The sequence below is a fragment of the Clytia hemisphaerica genome, unplaced genomic scaffold, assembly GCF_902728285.1.
Source record: "Clytia hemisphaerica strain Z4C2 unplaced genomic scaffold, Clytia hemisphaerica genome assembly, whole genome shotgun sequence".
NCBI lineage: Eukaryota > Metazoa > Cnidaria > Hydrozoa > Leptothecata > Clytiidae > Clytia > Clytia hemisphaerica.
In genome coordinates this window covers 589,682-613,516 of record NW_027104489.1, presented here as the reverse complement: position 1 = coordinate 613,516, position 23,835 = coordinate 589,682, and the positions used below count along the sequence as shown (strand labels likewise).

Genomic DNA, 23,835 nt, shown 5'->3' with positions numbered 1-23,835 from the left:
AGGCTCGTGTATGCTTAAGTTCTCAAAGCATCCAGGCATAGTTTATGCTTATTATATGCTTAAGAATTATGCTTATGATTCACCCCGAGCCAAGTTTTTTAATGAATTCAGAAATTTTGTAAAAAATTTGTTCAGATTTTGGGAGCAGTGGAATGTAGCTAGCCGTGGAATGTCTTATTTTTTACTTGGCCTCTACCAAACCAGATAAAAATGAAACAAAAACAGATAAAAATGACCACTTGAAAAATATTTTAGGCTGACATATATGCTCATGTTATGCTTAGGAATTCTGCAAATCTGAGCCTTCATATGCTTATAAGCGTTATGCTTATAAAAAAAAAAACATGTATACCTACTGAATTGAAGCTCTGACTAGGTCTGTTTTTAAAACTTTGAGCCATGTTTTTTTCTTTGTTGCTATTAAAGATAGATTTTTAAATTGTCGTAATGTAAATTTATCGTAAAGTTTTAGTTTTTGAGTTTAGTTCATCAGTAGTACATACAGTAGTATTTTTTCAGTAATCCTTTCTTGTAAATATAGTAACATTTAACCAGACTCATTGCCCTCATTATATTCGAATTTGTATTTTTTTAGGACTGATAAGTACATATTTTTAAACACCAAAAAAAAGCAAACAACATGCTAGTTCTTTCGTACATGTATACTTTATTGTGTGCTTTGAGTTCTATTTTAATCAATCCTCTCAACTGCTGATCTTTCAACTATCATTTAGGAGTATAGAATGGGCTTCCATAGTACCATTTTCTCTAAGTATTTTGTGCAAATTTTCAACAAAGTAGACTTCTTGACTGTCCTTGTCCCTTATGTTAAAGTTGTTCTGATGGAGGACATTGCTATTTTTGGTAGCCTTCACATATCAATAAGGAGCTTTGGTGTAAATGTTTTTTCTGATGAAATCATACTAATCTGAAACTATTAGGCCTTTATGAACTTTCTAGAACAATAATCTTGCTCCAATCTTGAGAAACACTGGAAAAATAGGTTAGCATTCCCTGCCATAATTTAACAGGTTTCCTCTGCTTTCTGCTTGAAAACGCTGTCGTATAGCCGAAAACGAAAGTGAAACTGTGAAAACGTCCGCAAATTCGGGCCCAGTCCTCTTCCGAGACGGAGGCTAATTTTTCGCGTTTTTTCGTCAAAATCGCGAAAATTTGATCCCGCGAAAATTAATTCCCGCGAAATACAATTTTTTCCAATTTTATCGAAAAATTTGACAAATCCCTAGGAAAATGAAAGAAATTTGTCCAAAAAAGGGCAAAACCGCGAAAATTAAAACCCGCGAAAATTCCAGAATGGAAAAAACCGCGAAAATTAAAACCCGCGAAAATTAGTTCCAATAAGGTATTGTCTATTATTATTGGTGCGAAAAAAGGACTGGGACGGTTTTAGTGGGATAAAATAAAGCGGACAAAAAAATGCCTGAGCGGTAATTGGTGGCTACCGTCGAAAAGGTGTATAAGAATAACTCATCATGCGATTGTCGGCTAAACCACCCTCACTTATTCGACTTTTTCTTATTTGGAGATATTGCCAAGGAAGAACATTGATTTTCTGCGATTAAGACACTTTTTTCCTACAAAAGATTGTTTCAAGTCCATCCCATTATTAAGGTTAAATTGAAAATCTGACTGGAAAGCGAATTTTTCAGTTATTCGAGCACCCGGTTATTCAAAGTAAATGATCCCCCCTTGGAGCTTCGAAATAATCCGGGAGCTTACTGTATTTTCATTTGTGAACACCCCTGTCTCACAGCCCCGTTGGAAATCCCCCCCCCCCCTGGGGATAAAAATTTATATCGAAATCTCATTGGATTGTTTCGAGCCCAAAAATTCCATTGGGATCGTTTTTTCATTAAATATTGAGTGGGCTTGGGGATGAAATCAAAGTTTATTTCCCAGTGGGGGCTGAAATTGTAGGGTATTTTTTCCAGTGGGGCTTGTCTCCCAGCAGGTCGAAAATCGACTGTTGGAGCCATGCTTGGAGAGACTGAACTTTGAATATTTTGTCCATTTTTTGACGTTTTATGCCCCTTTAAGAGACAAGCCAGAATTTTATCTAAGAAAGATACTGAAAATTTGATTACATGTTTAGATTACTGAGGTTCAAATATTTTATGTTATTATTTTTGAACCAACGTAGAATTCTTAGAACTTTCAGATTTATTGTAAAAAAGGAGCATGTTCGCATACAAATAAAAAAATACACGTTTTTTTTATAAGAACATCCAAAACTTTTGAAGCCTTCAGATGTTCTTAGCTTTTTGGGTTTCGAGCGTAAAAATGTGCTTAATCTGTTCTTATTCTCAAAAATTTTGACCATTTTTACCCATTTTCCTATGAAATCGAGTGTTTCTGAGTGGCCATAAAAGCATTAAAATGTTCTTAACTTGTTCTTAACATTTTGGCCCTCGAAGCCTTATGTTCTTATATAGTTTGTTCTTATTAAAAAAAAACGTGTATGCTGGCTCTTTATAAAAGGAGTGTTTTTAAAATTGTAAATGACGTATCACGTGTAAATCATCGTTTCCAATCATTCCATAGGACACACTTTCGTGAAAAAAAAATCATGTTATGAAAAAAGTTATTTGTAATCATGTTTTCATACCCCTTACCGTGCATCGAAAACTGATTAATCGCCCTATAAGACAATAAAGAGAGAGTAGAATTCATTAATCAATATAATTTCAATCTTAATCCCGTATAAAGACAACACTGCTAATACTATGATATGGTCGCTGTGGTAATATACAATCAGATAAATGGTGTCATTAGTTCTGATCTTGGAAGGGGGTAAGATTCATGTGTTTTTATACTTGATTAAATAAATCTCTAAAAGAAGGAAATGTATGTCGTGTTTGTTTACGAGTATAATTTTTTGTTGTTGACGGTCAAAAAATATATTTATGAATTTTATGTATCTCTCATGCTTACTTTTATTGCTTTGATTTTTTGATGATTCGATGTTTTAATGTTTTTGAAAATCTAGCTGGCACGAGTCGTTTTGACTATTATATGCCTAGTCCATTCAGCTCACTTTGAATTTTATCTTTGAAATCGATTTTATTTTGAAAACAAAGGTTCATTCTAATTACATACAACTAATACTGCTCCAGATGTTATACTGATTGCTTGATGAAATTTACTTATTAAAATCTTCTAAATTTGTTGTTTTGGATATGCATTTTAGATGAAAAATGACAAATGGGGTTTGATTTTGCGATGCAATATTTGATATTCTTCTTCACTTTCCTTGGTAATATGCCTTCCTCTGCACAACAAAGCTGTTACATGAACTGCAATTGCTCAGGTACAGAGATCTCATGTGACGGTGCACCAAAAGACATTCTCAATGGAACCCCTCCCAAAAGCAACATTACGAAACTGATTCTGATCAACATGGAGTTAGAAAATGATGTGTCATTGATGAAATTCCTGGAGAACCTAACGCAGCTTCAATATATAGATTTATCATTAAATCAACTGACAGAAATACCGAAGCTGGATAACTTGGCCACGTTAAACAATTTAGTTTTACGTCATAACAAAATCGAAAACTTACCAAAAGAATTAGCTGATATCGAATTCAAAAATTTAACAATCGACTTGTCAGAAAATCCAATAAACTGTAACTGTACAACGGTGTACATAGTAGAAAAGACACAAGAAATAAAATACAAAGGGATATGTACACAACAAAACATTAAAATAAATGAGCTGAATCACACCATGGTTGATTGTGACCCTTGTTCAATAAATAATGGAGGTTGTTCGTTAATCAAGACTTGCATTGCTGAAAATGCTCTGAATGTAGTATGTATCTGTAATAATGGTTTTACTGGAGATTTCTGTCAGATATCTCCCACCAACCCTGTACCATGCAAAATAAACAATTGTTTAAATGGCGGTGTTTGCTTTCACGTTGAAAACACAAACTCTACATTCTGCGAGTGTGTTTCCACTGACTATAGTGGTGACTTCTGCCAAAACAAAACAAGGAATGAAACCACTAGAAAAACCACCTTAAGCTTGAACGCTATTACTGCGATTATTGTCTCCTTATTGGTTTTATTGTTTGTGATAGTTTTCGGTTATTGGTATTGTGTACATTTGCGTCCGAAACGTAGAAGAATGCGAGAGAGCCGAAAAAAGAAAGCAAAGAATAGTTTCGATAGTCAAAACAGCATCGTCAATTACTATCTTCAGGTAGGAATCATTGATGTACTTAGAAATCGATTAGTCATGCATTGTAGAATCACCGTACAATTACTAAAGTTTCTTATTGCCAGAAAAGCATTATTGGCCTTTCCCGGGATCATTCCGCTTTTTTTCGTCTCCTACGTTAGGTCTCTACGTATGATAGCTGTATCCCGAGGTATTTGATTTTTAAGAAAAATATTTTTTGCTGCGTCAGCATATTTTACGATATTCTAGCTGAATCAGCAAAACCTCAAATCCAAGTAATTCATTATCTAAGTTGTCATCGAAACCCTGTAAACCATACCATTTCAGTAAATTTTAAGGGCAATATTAGCTTGGTTTGAATGTTATATCCTTTTTATTCCTCATTAATTTAGCATAATTAATTAAACTTCTGATTATAGAACGAGGGTTACTTTCATGATGAGTCAACTAGCATACCAAATTCACCCAAAGAGGTAAAGTAAAAAGTATGACTTACTTGGGGTTTGATCTTCAGTTTCTATCCATCACCTGCAATAAAGCAATTCTTAAAATGTGGATGTTAATTCCAGAGACAGTTTCTGGCTTTTGTTTGGGCTTGATTGTTTCTTTCTCATACATCATTGATATTGTATTTTTTTAATCGTCTAAAATATAAGATCAGAACTAATCAACAACGGCTATAATTTCTATTCTCGAAGCCTTTAAAACCTCTTAATATTCTAGAGCGAAGAGAATTCGTACCCACACGACCCTGCACATAACCGTTGGTTGCATGGACGAAGAAGATGTTCTACAATTTTGGAAGAAAAAGCAAGTCGTGAGGGCAGTTGTATGGATGAAAATGAAAAGAAATAAAATAGTTTTTCTTTATACTGAAATTTGCAAAATTTGTGAAGCCTTATTTTCAACATAGAAATATCCTTAAAATCTTCTTAATCTTTTACCGTAATATATGTCCTAAATTGCATGTTTTGGAGTTATCAAAGCCTACAAATGTTCTTAAAAAGTTGTTAGCCATTAAGACCTATTCTTCTCATAAAGTTTGTTTTTGTTCTTACAAAAATCTTGTGTATACTCTGTACATATACTAAGTCAGATATGATAATGGAATGCAAATAAGCAACTAAAGAATATTTAGTTTTTTAAGGTGGCAAATTTATATCTAACAAGTGTATATTAATATTTTATCTCTGCAAAAAAAAAAGTATCTAAGAAAATCTATAAATCTTCATAATTTATATTGATGTGTCCGTGACCGTAAAAAAATTGGTTAAAAAAGTCTACAAAAAATATTTGAGTATGTAAGAATAGCAAAGATATAATTTAACCGAACTTATAAAAAATGTAACAACGATATTATCATGCAGACTATTAAAACAGCCAATTAAACATTACGACCAAAATTTAATGTATCAAAAAGTGTCTTTTAAAGTTTACCGACAAACTTGGTGACAATATCCAAAACATACTTAGATGCTTTTCGTCCAGCCTCTAACACTTCAGCGTGGTTAGGTTCTTCCGATGAGTCGTATTCCATAATGCATTTGTTTGTGATGAGTGATAAGCCAAGACATTTGATTCCCATGTGTGAAGCAACAATAACCTCAGGTACTGTACTCATTCCCACAGCATCACCACCAAGCTATGTAGAAGAACAATTTTCGTGTTAAAGTTAAGCTTTTGTAAGGAAAAAAAGAACGGCTTGTTCCGTCTAATATTTGACGAATTGGGCAAGGTCCCTAAAACTCCAAAAAATTTCCTTGATCCCTTTGAAAACTACTGTGCTTATAATTTCACCCTGAAAAATGAAATATAGGTGGACAATGCTTGGTCATCCAGTCAAATGGAGAAAAACCTATGGATTATATCTCCCTGGGAAATTGCAAAAATTCTTTCGTGTCCCTAACTTCTGGAAATTCTTTAGATAAACCCCTATTTTAATAAAGACATGAAACTGTCAGTATTGAAATAATAATTTTCAATAGTCGAATGTGCGCAACGCACTGGGCTCAACTTCAGTGGAAAAACTCGTCCCCAGGCCCCAAAAATGGAAATTTTCAAAAAATGAAAAAAACACCCCCAGATATTTACCCAAGGAACAAGTGTGCCAAATTTCAGCCAAATCCAAGCATTTTCTCTTTTGAAGGCTGCCCTAAAGTTTTTGTGACAGACAGACAGACACACACAGACAAACATTGTCAGATTGTAGCTCAACTGAAGTTGAGAATACTTTAACTATGATAGATAAACCCCTAAAAATGTTCATCCATCCAAGGATATAAAATTAAATGGCCTATTGGGTGAATTCACACCAAATCTATACATGGGTTTTGTAAACAAGACAAACTGTCTTGAAATTGTCATAGAAGTAAATGAAATTACCGATATATGGCTAGATATGGGTGAATTGCACCAAATCTGTACCATGGGTTTGTAAACAAGACAAACTGTCTTCAAATTGCCATAGAAGTAGATGTGTTAGGTATTAGAACTTAAGTTTTTGTGGATTTGGTACTGTGGCAGGAAGTCACAGGATTAAGGCATTTTTTAATATTTTGTTTCGTCTTTGAAATACTAGCAAAAATCTGTGACAAGCATATGCCTGTATTCCTACCACTCAATTTTTAATTAGACTTTCTAAATTCTTGTCAATTTTATGTAAAAATGTTACTTGCAAATCACAAGATATTTTCTTGAACCAAACTTGAGATAAAAATGAAAATGTGTGACAGATGGGTCCCAATTTTGCTGTTTTCAGAGCAAAATTTGGTGTCCAAAGCTTCTTAGAGGAAGAGCTTAATCAAAATCTTTACAGTTTTCTGCACTATTTGGTCACATCTTGATAGGAGAATACTCAAAATACAAAAATGCATCCTCAGAACATACAGTTCTTGAACAAATAAGCATCTTATGCCGAATTTACCTTGCCGTTCCCGTCGTCGTCAATTTTGGGGGTGTTGAATGTCATAGTGTTAGGGTGTCATAGCATAGTACAATTCTTATAGTACAATAACTAAACAATTTACAAGAGAGAAAACCAAGAATACCAAGGACAACAGGCAAGCACAGTTCCAGGAGAAGCCTAACCAACCAACTTTTAATCCTGTAAAGCTTGTTCCAAGATCTTTCGTTCTTATAAAAAACCTGTACAGTTGACGCTCTCTAATTCGATCTTCAAGGGGAATCGGATTTTCGTCGAATAAGGGAGCTTATCGAATAGTAGAACGTCGTTTATGAGAGTTTCTTGTTGGTAGGGACTTTAAATTTCATCGAATAATGGAGCCTATCGAATAGTTGAACGTCGAATAAGAGAGCGTCAACTGTATATACAAAACTTACGGCAGCAGCCAATCGTAACTCTGCGACGGTTTCATAAGTGGGTCCACTGAACATGCAATAACATCCATTACGAATGAAACTGCTGTATCCTGCCTCGTTTGCGATTTCCAATGCAAGTTTTTGATAGCTGGAATCATAAACCTGGTTCATTGGAGGAAACCGTGGTCCAAATCTTAAATAAAAAGAATCCATACATATGTTGTTGACACATTTCTTGTGTTTTTGTGAGAAAAATTCAAAAATAGTTAAGGATAGTCTACTGGCAATGAAACAAGATTCTGATGATTTCTTTGCAAAACCGTTCTTATCAAATATAGACATCCGACAGTTCACAAATTAACACCCAAATCAAAAATATTATTTTCTTGCCTGCCAAAATGCTTTTGATCAACTTATCCTTGACAACCTTTTTCCATCCATTATTTATGTTTTTTATTCTCTTCCAATGGGTCTAGATCTGGGAATGTCTGAGGGCAATGTGCACAATAATATAAGTTGAAATTGTCAGTGGATATGTACCAATAACTTTATTTTGGTATCATCTGCTATGAGAATGACAACACAAATTACCTTTCATCATTCAAGCCAGTCAAAGGATGATTACCAGCAATTGTGGGAAATCCAACATGGTCTTTGATCACCATAATATCACCGACATTGAAATCTCTATTCACACCACCTGCTGCGTTCGTCACAACCATCGTTTTGATACCTAACAAACCCATCACTCGTACTGGCAATGTGCACTAGCGATATAAAATTTTTTAACAATTACTACTAAGAGTTTCTATAACACATTTTTACTCTAAATTCTTTGGAAGATCAGTTGACTTCGCTTGTAGTCAAGTAATCAATCAATATGGAAGAAGACGAACTCTAAAATTAACTCATTGCTTGTTTCTTCCTATCATGATTTGCATTGAATTGTTGAAAAGATTTATCACAATAAAAGTAATGAAATTTTGCAAGCATAACAATAATAATAACAATAAACTATTATTGAATTTTGACGATATGACTTACTTTAAGCATTCCATGGCCTTCATAAAAATGAAATCTTCCTTGAAGACAAACCACTTGCTTGCCACTCAAAGTTCCAAAAACAAGTTTGCCAGCGTGTCCTTTCACTAGAAATATAAAGTACGTTGTATGTTGTTTTACAAAGTTTGGTACAAATGCTCTTATTACAAAACCTTGATAAAGAACTTCCAAAAGTTAGAGTCCTTAAGTTTACCCTCTCCTACCCTCTTGAGAACTCTTGAGGTATATAGATTTAAAAAGTTTCAAACAATTTTCATCTTTCTTTGGAACCCTCGTAATTTATCATCATGTTGTTGCTTTACAAAAATAGTATCACATAACATTTTCTTAGGCATTTGAGAATATTAGGGTTATAAAGTATGTTAGCACTTTCAGGATTGTATTTCATCGAACTCATCTTTGCTGCAAAAAGCTAATTATACCTGTGCTTCTTGGGAATCCAGGGATATCTTCATACTTGAATTCTTCTTTGTTTTCGACATTTTCAACCAGGCCTCCAAGCCCAGAGCCACAAACAATACCAATAGTTGGTCGAACTGCAGTCTTAGAAAGCAAGTAGTCTTTGATGGCTTCAACTTCTCCATAATTGTGGCTAAAAATAAAATCAACAATAAAATTAAAAGCTCAGCCATTCTAATTCGCGTCGGCATTTGGCTATTTCTGATGCCAAAGTGCTTACAGTACTATAGAACCCAGAATTTTTTGCCGACGCAAATAAATCTGAATTAGAAAGGCTGAAAACTTGACCTGTCATTATGATATCTGTTGCAAATTCCCTACGCATTACTTTAATCTGGCTTTTGCGAGATTTACCATTATGCGACAGAAAATTTAAACAAGCTAAGCTTAAGAGGTCTATGGCGCGCCAAAAGGCTTTTTAATACCAACTTTTTTTTTGATACCAACTTTTTTTTTTGGTACCAACTTTTTTTTTTTTGGTACCAACTTTTTTTTTTGATACCAACTTTTTTTTTTTTGATACCAACTTTTTTTTTTGATAATGATACTAACTTTTTTTTTAAACCAACTTTTTTTTTAAACCAACTTTTTTTTTTATACCAACTTTTTTTTTTTTTTACCAACTTTTTTTTTATATCAATGTTTTGTACAATACCAAATTTTGCCTCGATGTTTAATTGTTCAAGTGTAGAAGGGCCCTTAATTTTTTTTCCGGGGTAATAAAGTCGGGCGAAACCAACCTCGTTCCCTGCGCATCATCTGACAAGGAACTTTTTTGAAGTGAAGAAAAGCCACAAAAACCACAACAACAAGATCACATTACATTCCAACCACAGGACAAACATATATAACAGGCAGGAGAACTAGGAAGAAAGGAGGAACCACGCTCGATTTGAAAGCAGCGAGCGTGGATTTTTGCGTATGCGCGCATTATTAGAGCACCATCTACATCACACAAAAGAAAACGAGACAATAATGTTGATGTTATAAAACAAGGTTAGTATTACGTCGGTATTACGCCAGTACTACGTCGGTATTACGTCGATATAATGTCGGTATTATAAAAATAAATTGGCATTGTAAAAAAAGTTGCTATCAAAAATAAAAAAAGTTGGTATCAAAAAAAAAAGTTGGTATTAAAAAAAAAAGTTGGTATCAAAAAAAAAAGTTGGTATCAAAAAAAAAGTTGGTATCAAAAAAAAAAAGTTGGTATCAAAAAAAAAAGTTGGTATTAAAAAGCCTTTTGGCGCGCCATAGAGGTCACCCCAGTTTTCAAAAATGTCTAAATTAGTATTGGGAAAGCTTATGTATATCAAAAACAAAACACACAGTATTTCCCAAGCTGCCTGTAAGCTGCCTCTATTCTATCTTTGGAACGCCGTATCTCCAATGTTTGAGCCAATACTTGAATTTTCGAATGGAGTCATTGAAGCTCTACTACTTCATGCAAAAAACCTTAACATTATTCTTGGTGTCATTTACAGACAGCCAACACACATTCTGCACAAATCAGCAGTAGGGTGTAAACTGGAACCATGAAAAAATACTTTTTTTGGATTTTCAAAATTTTTATTCTGGATATACTCTGGGAGAACCAAAATAAGAGTATTTTCAGAATACTTTCAACACCAAAAGATTTCAGGACACCATTTCAAACCATTTTTGAGATTTTAGTCTGAGAAAATTAGACTTTAACTTTAAATATCGCGTTTTTAAGTGGAAATGCAATTCCATATGGCGGACTTTGGCAAATTTCTAACCCAAACCATTTTGATTTTCCCAGAGTTTTTCCTGAATACTTTCAACACCCAAAGATTTCAGGACACCATTTGAAACCATTTTTGAGATTTTAGCCAGAGAAAACCAAGTTTTAGCTTGAAATATTGGCATTTAGCATGAAAACTCAATTTCTAGGGCGCCATTATGGATTTATAGGAAATATTTGAAAACTCAAGTTTGATTTTTCCTGGAGCTTTCTCTGAATCTGTTTCATTGCTGAAAATTTCAAGTGTGTACTTTAAAAAGTTTAAAAGTTGTGGGTCCTCAAAAATGCTGCTTTCATGCATTTTGCTACCCAGAATCCGAGAAAATCGGCCTTTTTAGCCTGAAATTGAAACATTGAGCGATCTCGCTGGGGTTATTTAGTCTTTTTGTGTTGAATATTAGTACAAGACACCATTTAGAAACCATTTTGACCATTTCCTGGCCTTTTATAGTCTTAAAATGGACAAAAAATGCCATTTTTGCCGTTTTTTGCTACTACCGCGAATCAGATACCCCTGGGGCAAACAGTGGATTTTTGACGTATGGACCTAAAAATTGCGCAAGAAGTCTTACAATATGATAAATTTTGATAAAAAATTGTGACAATTTTGAAACTCTAAAATTTAAAATCCAGTTTACACCCTATCAGCAGCTCCTGAATTCTTGGCCCTTATCTCAGCATCCAGGACATCAATGAAACAATTTAAAGAAATACCCTAGACATTTATCCATGTTGAGATTTCAATACACCCCACACCATAAAAAACTCTTACATACCATCAATTAGCTGCAACAAACAACTTGATGAATTATCATGGGTACTTTTCAGAAAGTAAATTTTTTATTCAATTGAGCATAACTTTTGATCTATGGACTGAATTTAATAAATAACCCATCAAAATTTAAGTTTATCTTTCTTCTTTCCAATGGCATAGGAATGGTTCTTTTAGAATTTTCAGATTTTGAGAAAATCAGTTTTAAAGAGAGAAACTTTTTTGTGGCGCACTCGGTATTTAACTTCTCCGCACATTTGTTTATCTATTGCTTCATCTCCTCGCTACTTCGCAACTTTCTTTATTTGTTTATACTTTGCTTTGTCTACTAGCTACTTTGCAACAAACGAAAAATTCATGATAAAACCTATGAAATCCATGGTCAACAGCTCAAAACTGTTAACAAAGCTAAATTCCTCGGTGTCGTAATCTCGAATAATCTCTCTCGGAAGAATCCCATTGATCTTGACACCCAAATATTCTTTCAGAGGAACCTATCAATGGCAGACAAAGAAACACGTCTGAAGTGTTATAAAACTTTTATCAGACCAACGGTGGAATATGCCAACACTGTATGAGATCCCACTGATAACCAATCCCTTACCCAGAAAATCGGAATGATTCAGAGAAAATCTATCTGCTGGATCTGTAGGGAATGGAAATCAGAAGTCAGCCCAAACGATCTAAGGAAATCACTTAAACTCGAAACACTGGAAACAAGGAGATCCAAATCGAAATTGAAAATGTTATTTGATATTTTGTCAGGAAACAAATTCGTTGACAGCAGCATCCACCCAGCTAGACAGCGTTGTACAAATGTGAAATATCAGCCTATTCAGGGCAGGATTAAATGCTATTCAAACTCATTCTTTCCATCTACCATCAAAACATGGAACAAATTACCAATTAAAGTCTATTCACGTTAAGTGTGCACTCTTTTCTATTACCTATAACTTTTGAAGGAATTATTCAATCTTTATAAATTTGGTATCATCGGAACTTAGATATAAGTGAGTGGAACAATTTGAAATAAAAAGATGTTTAAAAAAATTCTAAAAATAAAGATGAAAATGAAGAAGAAAAAAATGAAGATCTTGTAGATAAATGCTATACATGCTTTTTCTTTTATAAGAATAACTTCTATAAGAATATCAGGGTGAGATTTCGGGTTTAAAACAATAGGCCTATTGTTTAGAACAATAGAAAAATAAGAATAATGCTCACCCTCAACCAAAGTACACTATTCTTATAAAAAAAAAGCGTGTAACTTTCATTTTCACTGGAGAGATTTTTTGATCTTAGGAGGTCATCACTGTGAAAAAATTTCAGTAAAATATTTATTCAATATAAAGTTATGATATAAAGTTGATATGTAATTGACCCCAAAAAACAGCAAAAAACAGCAGAAAACAGCGTTTTTAGACGTCAATCAGCTTATAACTTTGTTTGATATCTTTTGACTGAATGATTATTTTTGAAATATTTTTTCACAGTGATAACGTTCGATGATCAAGGATTTACTTCAGTGAAAATGATAGTTATAGCACTTTTCTACTAGATCTTCATTTTTTTCTTTTTCATTTTCATCTTCATTTTTAGAATTTTTTTAAATATTTTTTTATTTCAAATTGTTCCACTCACTAATATCTTTCCGATGATACCAAATTTATAAAGATTGAAGAATTCCTTCAAAAGTTATAGGTAAAAGAAAAAAGAGTACACACTTATCGTGAATAGACTTTAGAACTGCAAATTTGAAAACTGAAAAAGAATTCAAAAATTCTTTTGATAGCTTAGTATTCTCAGAAAAAAAGAGAAAATTTACTTTTCCAGCTGGAAATTTGGAGCTGTTCCGAAGAAGCTAAATATGTCAACTTTTTAGAAATATTCTCCTGGCTGGTAAATCGGAACAGCTATTTCGCCTTTTTGCCCCGGTGGCTGCTTCTGGTATGTGCTCTCCTTCAGCTTTGAACACCTTTCTCATGTGACCCTGCTAATTGCGCGTCCCTTATTAGTGTACTATTTTTAACACACTTTTTATTACTGTACTATTTTTGAACTTTTTTAAATTTTTATGAATTTTAATCTTACTTACTTGTGTTACTTGTGTGGTTGTTCGAGCATCCTGCTTCAGGTAAGGTTCTTGGTGAACCACGCCTCTGTGTGATCAATCTGTCGAGAGAAAAAAATCTCAGCAGATATTTTTCATGTCAATTATTGAATTGGAATTAGCTCTCCTGCACCCAGTATATCCATGGATCTGGGGTTCATCTGGGATAGACTTAAGGTGTGTGTCCAGGGCTCTTTTGAATTTATCGATAGAAATGTTTTTGAGGTTTCTGATGCTCTTTGGCATAGCATTAAAAAGTTTTGCACCTTGCACTGCAAGTGTGCTGTCTCTAAATTTTGATGTTTGGTTCTTTGGAATTGACAGTGTACACATCCGGCCCAGCCGGGGGTTTTCAGTGGTTTTGATACCATTTACAGTAGGTACAATCATTTCCATCACCTTCCAGACGTACATTATTCTGTAGCGTTCTCTTCGCCTTTGAAGTGAGTAAATTTTTGTCTGTTTTAGACACTCCCAATAATTGTTTGGGGTGCCATTTATCTTTCGTAAGAAGGACTTTTGAATATCTTCAAGTCTCTGAATGAGACCAACTGCATTTGGGCTCCACAGAACGGAGCAATATTCTAATATTGGTATCACCAATGATTTATATAGTACGGTCATACAATTTAAAGATCGTGAAGAAAAAGTTCTCAGGATCCAAGATGTTAAGTTTTTAGCCTTTTCGATTACTGCAGTAATTTGCTTCTGAAATGTGCAATTACTGTCCATAAGGATTCCAAGGTCTTTCACAACATCTTTGTTTTCAATCTCAACACCAGACGGTGATGTATAGCTTGTTTGAGTCTTGATCTCATGGTTCTTTCCATAGCGCAAGAGTTCAAATTTTATATCATTCAGCTTCATGTTGTTGTCATCCGTCCATTTATATATTCTATCAAGATCTTTTTGAAATAGGACAGCATCTTCTAGAGTTTTGACTTCCTTTGTGGCGCGAGTGTCATCAGCGAAGGATTTGAGAAAGCTGTGCACCACTTCCTTGTCAATATCCCCAATCAATATGAGGAAAATCAAAGGTCCCAAAACACTACCTTGAGGGACTCCTGAAATGACCTGTTGTGATTCAGAAGTGACACCATTCACTAGCACTGATTGTTTTCTCTCTGTTAGGAAGGACTTTAGCCACTGTAATAATTTTCCATCTATTCCTAGTTTCTTTATTTTTCGTAGGACAATTGAATGGTCTACTTTGTCAAAAGCCTTTGAAAAATCTAGGTACACAACATCCGCATTAGCATCTTCGTCCAATATATTTAGTAATCTAATAAATCTAATTTAAAATTGCATAAATTACCCATTTATTCTAATTTTTGATATCTTTATATATCTTAACTATAGTCATCTGGGGTAATTACGGGACAGTTAAAATTAAGGGGTAAATACGGGACACCCCTAAAAATGGTGCTATTATTATAAATTTGGAATCAGATGGAGAGGATATTGGAGATAGTCATTCTAACTGCTAGAAAAATGTCTAGTTAGATTATTCTAACATATACTTTTGATGATTCAACAAAAGTTTCACATGTCACCATAAAAATCAATTTTCGTAGTTTTAGAAGGAACTTTTCAAGCTTTAGTGTCAGGAAGAACTGAAATCACTTTGATTATGTTTTGACTGAATTCTGACATCAGGATATTATGGTTTGAAATCATAATAGTCACATTATCAAACAAGGCACCTTATCTCTAAAAAGTGTGTCCCATATTTACCCCGTAGTCAAATCTTAATCTTGGGGTAATTATGGGACACTAAAGTTTGATTTTGAAGTGTTTATTTTTTATAAGAAAACTACAAACTTGATTTTCTAGTTTAATGGAATCATAACTACACTCTAAGTCTTTCAAAACCTGCAAAGGTTTGCATCTAAATATACTTCAGTTGGTCTAGATTGCTCTATAGAAATATTATTGATTGAAGTGTCCCGTTATTACCCCCAAATGGGAAAAAGGCTGGGGTAAAAATGGGACACTGTCACTAATTTTGTTGAAAGTCCTTTAAATGATAGCACTTGGATTTGAAGTCATCAAGTGGATGCAAAACCTCAAATATCACAGCGGAAAGATATCTGGATTTTTCAATAACATTTTATACCTGTCCCATAATTACCCCGAGGGTGTCCCGTAATTACCCCAAAATACGGGGTATTTATGGGACACCTTTAAAATAATTTTTAGGAGCATCTACTAAATTTCAAGGAAAAGTAATAAATCTTGTGTAAAGGTCATACTCTGATAAATGAAATATCAAAAAATTGGATCTCTAGGATTAATACTTTTAGAGTAATGCCCAAATATGTCAAAATCGTCCCGTAGGTAGTGACGTTCTAATTCTGAAAACTAGTAATTTTTACCCCCCCCCCCTGGGAATTATCTTTTTGTCAACATTTTGTCCTGCAAGGCAGGCAAGGCACCTCAAGTAATTTCAGAAATTCAGAAAGGCAAGTAAACATTTTTGTAACGTCTTAGACCTAATAAACAATCCCTGAAAGTTTCAAATTGTCGGACTGTTATTTAATAGACCTTTTTTCAAAGAGGCCACCCTGTTGAATAATCATACATGTCCATCAGAAAAAAAATGATAAAACCATGCATAATCATTACAATATGCATGATACAGTAATTATGCATGGCTCTATCATTGTTTTTATGGCTGGACTACATAATTATTCAACAGGACGTCCTCTTTGAAAAAAGGTCTATTTTTTTGGCGCTCTGCTCCCTGACTATAGGTCGTTATCGATTGTATTGAGTGGGCAAGAGAGTCTGGGTTTAGGCATTATGGCACTACTTCTAACAAGAACTAGGATATATAGGCCTTTCAAAAGTCAAAATTGAAAAAATCAAGCATACCCTTCCATTATGATGTTGTGAAATGAGGAAACTGTTGGATGCTGGATGAATGTGTCCGAGGATGCGTGACCGTGAGGTGCTTTGAGCTCAATGAAGGAAATGTGGTATTTGAAAAATGACCCCAAATGAATTTTACTAAAGCCCTTCTTACATGTAATTATTCGGTTTGGCAGAGAATAAGAGCCAATCAAAACGCTCGATTTTATAACATATGTAATATAGGTCACCTAAATGTAGCTATTTGTAATATAGTTGTAACATATAAGTAACATATGTAATATAGGTCGCCTAAATGTAGCCTTACATGGAGACTACTCCAAAGAATGTGTGACATCAAAATCAACCAATCAAAACTCGCGAATTTAAGTACCTTTAAAAATGGTAGACAAAGCTGTGAATCTAAATTTTTCGGAGATGAAAAGAAGGGGGAGAGGAAAAATTGCCACAAAAATTCAATAAATGGTGGATAAAAATATGTAAAGGAATCAAAACACAACAGGTTATAAGATGCTACGATTGGTAGACCTTTGACACTTCTTTTCTTATCCTGAGTTGTGTCCATTATCAATGTATCTAAGTCAGGGATACCCTTGCAAGTGCCATGGGGTTTTTTTTATAAAAATTAAAATTATAATATACAGACCTTTTTGCTTTTTTGCTTTTGATGTACTTACCATCAACTACTTTAAAATAAGACTACTTGATATATAACATGGGACTTCTGCTTTCTGGTCAGCTTTTTCTATCTATTGTAAAATTTCTCCTTGAAAACAAATACCATGATGGTGAGTGGTTCCGATTGGGTCTTGTTTGTTAGATGTTTTGTTTCGAGAGTTCTTGCAATAGGTAGTTTTTCGTTCAACTTGGAGAGGGAATGTTTGTAAACATAGAATTTTTTTCATAGCAGTTATTTGGGGGGTCGCTGTTTGGCAGCACAAGTGTTACGCCTAAAAGCCAAATCGCGTATTACGAACAACCTCTAAATTGCCGAGTAAAGGAGAAAAAAAATTGAAATTCAAAATGGCGGCCAAGCCCACGATGATAACTATCAAAAATCTTCGTTTTTCATTCAGCTATTGCAGCTCAATAAATCAATGAAATAATTTGAAATAAAAAGTAAGTAAACAAACCTTGAACCTTTCATGAATCCAAATAAATAAGAGTATTCATCTAAAGTGAAGATTACATTTCAAAATAAAACGATTTCCAAACCAACCTAAAGTCAGTGTCTGCCAACTAAAAACTTCTCTGCGGGGTCACTGACAAGGAGTTATGACTTCAGACTTTAGATTCCAATTCTGGTATAGGCTGCAACTACACTTCCAAATGATCTGTATTACAAAGACTTCCAATTGGGTCCATAAGTTAAGAAAATGACATTATCTTATAGCACGGGGGAGTTCTGTTTTTAAAAACAAACTTCAAAATAAAATTGTTAATGAGCTTGTTACTTAAAATATCACTTACTTACATAATTCATTTATGATATAACACCCCTTTCTTAAATAAATGGCCTCTTAAAGTCTTTTATGTTTCCCAAGAAGGAAGAAAAATTTAATTTGACCCCCTGTTTTTTCTCTCGTTTTCTAGCCATTTCCCGCGTGTTAGTGTAGACACAACTTTAATCCGGGGAAATGAAGCGTTTTCATTGGTCTAAAATCACGGATGGTCACGTGACCAGAATTTTTATCCAGGGAAATGCCGTGGCCGCAATGTTTTGCTTTAGTGAGATTGACCATTTTGTTGTTTAGATTTGAGCGGGCAAAATTTCTGTACAAACCAAAATATGGCTTCGTTGGAATACCGGTTGAAACACTTGTGGCAGGGCTGTCAGATTTAAGACCACTCACGGTACATTTCTATGTTTCTTGGACAGTATAAAAAGATGACACTGGGGGGAAGTTTGGTAAAATAGTTGCTGTTTTGGCGTCCCATGTTATGCCAGGTGTTAGGTAGTCCCAAGTTAGAGCAGTTGACGATATCTAATCTATTATAACAATCCAAAATTTCCCTTGAAAATCAAATAATTTTTCTGAGCGCTGGTTAGTTAAGGGAATTTTGGATTGTTATTGGCAAAAGCACTTTTCACTTTCATATGCATGCATTATACGGTGGGAGGCTAGTGTTGTAACTGTCTGAAATTCAACTTGAAATTTGAAAGGCTATTTTTTGCCTACAATACCGTAAGTTGGTCTAATCTCGACATCCGTCTTCTAATTTCGACACCCTTCTTTCGAGATGGGAATAATACTGTCAACTGCTCTAACTTAGGACTATCTGACAAAAGATGGGACGGGCATTCGGCCACCATTTCATCAAACTTCCAAAGTCATTTGATTTAAGTTAATGAACAGTCAGTCGAGGATTATGCCCTAAATAAGAGATATACTGTATTTAAGAGAAGGTCTCTTAAGTAGGAGATTTCTTTCTCTTAACTAGGAGACTTTTCCTTTTCTTTTTGGCCTTCTCATCATTTTGCGCAAGTTTTGAACTTCATAGATTGACTCAACACGTTTTTTTCTCCCTTCTAGCAAAATTTGGATGAGTTCTGCTTTTGTTTCGTGGACCTAGGATGGTTAGGGTCTATCAATCTAAAGGCCAATCTACATCATGAGAATTTCGTGAAAAAGTAATAATATAGATTGGGCCATATTTAAGAAACGTGTTTAAGCGCAGTCAAAACGCGGGTCAAACAGAAAGTGAGTCACTCTCGTCTCTCCTAAATAAGAGGGTTTGAGAAAAAACGTGTTTTGAAGGTTGAGGGTGTTTTTCATTATTTTAAAAATTACGTCAACACATGCAAATGAGGCTATTTATGGTTTTTCGAAGTTTGAAAAAGAATGAAAAGGTATTTTATTTTGCTTTTTGGGTCATCGGAATCACGAAAACGTGATCTTTCACGTGATCTTATTTTCATATTGCGCAAATAGTCTGCTCTGAAGTAAATTTGTGAAACGTATAGAATTCTCCTAGTTTAGGTAACATTCTCTTAAATAAGAGACTGAAAATCTCCTAAATAAGGTAATCCTCTAACTTGGGTATTCTCTTATTTAGGGCATAATCCTCGACTGACAGTGTATTAAAAAATAAACAATTTCTCTCTCTCGCACAGAGAGAGTCAGACCGAGTAGGCTTTTAAATCAAAATATGATACTCAGAACTCAGATCGAGTAGGCTTTTAAATCAAAATATGAAAAAAATCCGTAGTGGAACCTGGAACACACGCGAGTGTCTGTGCACTCTAAGAGGAACGAAGAAGTATAATTGATAAACTTGGTGGAGTTATCAAACAAATTTGCTGTCAAAGAGATTTAACAGTAAGTGAAAATACAGACCAGATATCAACCAGTCCCATGTTTCGATGAATCGTCCCAAGTTAGAGCAGTTGACATCATGAAAGTTGGAAGCCGTGATTGAAAAAAAATATTTCCTCTCTTACCACTAAGCAAAGAAAAATAGTTTCGACGTTTCTATTATTTTCAGCTCTAGAAAAGAGTGTCGAATTTAGGCTAGGGATGTCAACATTAGACCAAGTTACGGTATCGTTTTTTGAAGGATAAAGCTAATAGCCGTTTAGGAGAATGCAACAGTCTATTGAATAACTACCGTCAACTGCTCTAACTTGGGACTATCTGATAAAACATGGGACAGCCATTCTGCCAGTTAAGACCTAACTCTTCATTCAAAATTTACGGAAAACGCATACTTGGACTTTGTACCCTATGCTGGACGCCAGCACTTAAGCTAAAGTCCTGCAAAAGCAGGACAAAAATCAGTTTTTTGAAGTTTGCAAAAAACACCACATAGAAGATCTTTCAAATTCAGTATGTGAATAGAGCAGTAAAAAATACAACTTTTCTTTTTTCCTTTTTTTTGCAAAAATTAAAGGAATGAAAATAAAGGGATAATGATAATTGAATACTATTCACTGATGATCCGCGGCACTATCATAAAGCTAGAATCACTTCGCATCTTTTCGCTTGAGAATATGATTGACAGATTAAAGTTTTTCACCAGCGCAGGAGCTGGCGGGCGTTCTGCAAGCGTTCTCAACTCAATCCTCGGACCATATGTAAAATTGTAGACATAGCTGTGGCAGAATGTTTACAAGGCTCTTGACAGAATATTGTTTGTTTGATTGTCAATGATGACAGTGCCGTTATTAATTTTGTTAGATCTGACAAATTGATGTTTGTAAGTGCACTTTATAGTTTTGATTCCCATTAAAAACCATATTCTGGTTTCCATATAATTAGATACTGTTTTAGAGCTTTAGAGCTAGCCTGTCTGCCACCATTTCACCAAACCTCCAAATTCATTTAAGTAATATACTGCGAATCATAGATGGCAAATGATGTGAGTACGCTGCAACAAGAAATGTGTAAATGCGATCGCTCACATTTGTGCAAGCATCCAAACACAGATATAAAAAAGTCTGTTCTTCTGCAGAAAATTGTGAGATCTGTTATCGACACTCTGTAACTTTGACACGTCAATCAATTGCGCTTGCTGGAAAAAAGTCTCTAGAGAAAATAACACAAAAAGAATGGCGTCAAGATGTGAGCAGCGTGAGTGTCATTAAATTCTTAATTACTTCTTTAAATTATGTACTTTTAAATACTTTAAAAATACATTTGGTTGTAATTATGGGATGGTGAAAGTTTGATTGATAATGATAAACTTGGTTGAAGTATCAAAAAAAACTTGTTGTCAAAGAGTTTTAAACATTAAGTGAAAATACAGTCCAGAAATCAACCGTCCCAAGATATGACCAATCGTCCCAAGGAGCAGTTGACGGTAATTACTCCAGCCATTAAAACAAGATACATTCAGGATCGTGGATGGCTTCCCTAACTTTCTGATGGATGCATAATGTCTTTAGATATTATTTAGCAATTTTTTATATTTCTTTGGTATTGCAAATTTTTTAAGATTACTTTTAAAATCCATAAAAATCTTTACTCGATAAATACTACAACCTACAACCTACTACAACCTTGTGCTAAATACAAAACTAGTTGAATATCTTGGCTTTGTGGTCATAAAAAGGCGTTAATGTATAATGAAATGTTAAATTACCCTTTTTACCAAAAAGTACTTAGTTTTGATGGGTAATTAACCTTTTTGTTTCAAATTTCTTTGAAATTGTCTGCAAACTATTGAATTTTCTAAAAAAATTTGGAAAATTTTTTTAAATCTAAATTGATGTATCAAGAGTTATGATTCTTTTTGTACCAGAAATGAGGATAAAAACCACTTTTTTCAAGATTTTGAGACAGAAGTTTTTACCAAATATTTCTGAAAATTTATTTTTCGTTCCATAAAAGATACACCATCAAACAAAAATTTTCAAAATGGTCTTTCTTCGCCGAAAATAAGCTCTTCAAAGTTGAAATCCTCTTCTTCGCAAAAGTCTTCATTTTCTTCTTCATCAATTTTTTTCATCGCAATTTTTACCTTTTAAGTCAGAAATATTTTATACATGAAAAATATGAAACTTCACTATGGTCAGAACTTTAAAGATAACATTTATGTAGTACAAACAGTATGAAGTAAGCCCTGAATATTAATGTACATTGTTTCAGCCCCCCCCTTAAAATAAGGGGGAACTTGAATTTTGGGAAAGTTTAAGGGGAAAATTTTTGAAATTTTCAGAAATGAGGAGGGATTCATGTTTTTAAGGGGACCAAAGAAAAAAAAAAGCCTGTAAATTGTCGTACTACGCATTTAAAACAGAGAAATTTTAAGATTTAGATCCAAAATTTCCGTATTTAAAATAAATAAAATAAAATAAACTGGCTTCAGTCCTAAATACTTAAAAATGCAAAATTAATTTGAATGACCTTACTGTCTTAATCATGGGTCAATCATAAAGAAATCATAACCCTGCTTTTTGCAATTTCCCTGATACAAACAAAGGTAAACCTTTATATGACTGAAATAATTTAATCAATTGACTTTTTTAACCAACCACATTTGAAACATTTTATTAATCTGCTAGATGTAAAGAAAAATTAGGCATGGAATGTTTTAACTTTCATAAAAAAATTAAAAATTAAAAAAAAAATTAAAAACTCATTACCCCAAAAAGAGATTCCAATGACTCATCTAACTGATTTTCCAGGCATGTCAGACAGCTTCACATATATATTTTTATAACTAACATGCCCCCCCCCCCCCGCCTGAGCGGGGGGAGCTACACCTCAAATTTGCCATATAAGAGGTGGGAGCTGTTTGTTTTTCCTGACAGGCGGGGGGAGCTCTATCTTGGGGGGGACCTGCATAATTTTATGTAACTCTGGGGGCTAAATAACACTTCCTAAATATTTTTCTTTACTGTTTTTAATTTCTCTAAAAAACCTTTATGTCTTCATGCGAAGTGTGATCTGATCCTTAGAAGTGCACACACATGTAAATAGACCTTTGGAAATCCTTGCAGGGTTCCCAGCGGTCAGGGAAAACCTGGAAAACCTGGAAAAAGGACTGCTTTTAGAAAAAGTCAGGCAAAACCTGGAAAAGTCAGGGAATTTGTTTCCAGAATGCCTTGAATTTGATTTTTAGCCAATCTAGGAATCTCCTCTTTTCAAAATTTTTCTTGTCGGACCCAACCATGGTGGGTCCTCCAAATAATCATGATAATTGTCAGGGGAAAAGGGTGGATTTTTTACCAAAAGTCAGGGAAAATTAATCTTGGAAACTGCCTCTTGGCACTATTTCAGAGGGCAATTTTAAGAACTCAAGGGTGCATAAGTTGTATAATGTTAAGTTACTACTAGTTTACTTTACTGTTTATTTACTTGTGTTTTCATTGCCTAAATGGTAAAAATTCACATTGAAAAAAAGTTATATATCAAAGATTTTTCCCCTATTATACTGGGACCTAAAATTTTATCAGGCTGGGGGGACCTTGTTCTTAGGGGGGACCTAAATTTAGCGGGGGACCTAGAACCCCAGTCGGAGCCATGACTAAAACTTTTACATTCTGTTATATTCATTGTCCTAACCAGTCCTAACGGTTTTGAAATCTTAGAAAAATCTATAAATTTTGTTTTGGATGAATTCCCTTTTTTTATTACAAAGTGTATTGATTTTTATTACAAAGTGTGTTTAGTTGTATTACAAAGTGTGGCATTATTACAAAGTGCGTTAGTACAGCCCCCTCTATCTGATTCGCACGCCAGGTCTGTAAGAAATTCCATGTTTTCTACAATCAAGGTCATAATATTTGAGAAAAAAGGGAAATACACCGGGAAGTTTTTGAACCACAATCGA

The 23,835-nt window shown here is 34.2% G+C and overlaps 2 protein-coding genes across 2 annotated transcripts; one reads left to right on the top strand and one right to left on the bottom strand.

Moving 5' to 3' along the window:
* The first annotated feature begins 3,194 nt into the window (after positions 1 to 3,194).
* Positions 3,195 to 5,428, top strand: LOC136821585 (slit homolog 3 protein-like). The gene is made up of 3 exons (XM_067077810.1): positions 3,195 to 4,224; positions 4,623 to 4,676; positions 4,927 to 5,428. Exons 1-3 carry the CDS (start codon positions 3,223 to 3,225, stop codon positions 5,056 to 5,058), a joined length of 1,188 nt encoding a protein of 395 aa, XP_066933911.1. The 5' UTR covers positions 3,195 to 3,222; the 3' UTR covers positions 5,059 to 5,428.
* On the bottom strand, positions 5,231 to 16,671 carry LOC136821586 (purine nucleoside phosphorylase-like). Its single transcript, XM_067077811.1, has 6 exons — positions 16,564 to 16,671; positions 9,006 to 9,175; positions 8,566 to 8,669; positions 8,113 to 8,288; positions 7,543 to 7,714; positions 5,231 to 5,845 (listed from the first exon to the last, which is right to left on the bottom strand). The coding sequence occupies exons 1-6, from the start codon at positions 16,569 to 16,571 to the stop codon at positions 5,630 to 5,632; spliced, it is 846 nt and encodes a 281-aa protein (XP_066933912.1). The 5' UTR covers positions 16,572 to 16,671; the 3' UTR covers positions 5,231 to 5,629.
* Positions 16,672 to 23,835: the final 7,164 nt, after the last annotated feature.

Bases quoted from the DNA above. Each gene is read 5' to 3' on its own strand.
- LOC136821586 (XM_067077811.1), bottom strand. The intron at 8,670-9,005 runs GTATAATTAGCT...TTATATTTCTAG, and splicing joins TGGATTCCCAAGAAGCACAG to TGAAAGGACACGCTGGCAAA. The intron at 5,846-7,542 runs GTAAGTTTTGTA...TCTTCTACATAG, and splicing joins AGTTACGATTGGCTGCTGCC to CTTGGTGGTGATGCTGTGGG.
- LOC136821585 (XM_067077810.1), top strand. From the start codon at position 3,223: ATGGGGTTTGATTTTGCGATGCAATATTTGATATTCTTCTTCACTTTC. The intron at 4,225-4,622 runs GTAGGAATCATT...TTCTGATTATAG, and splicing joins TCGTCAATTACTATCTTCAG to AACGAGGGTTACTTTCATGA. The intron at 4,677-4,926 runs GTAAAGTAAAAA...TTAATATTCTAG, and splicing joins TACCAAATTCACCCAAAGAG to AGCGAAGAGAATTCGTACCC.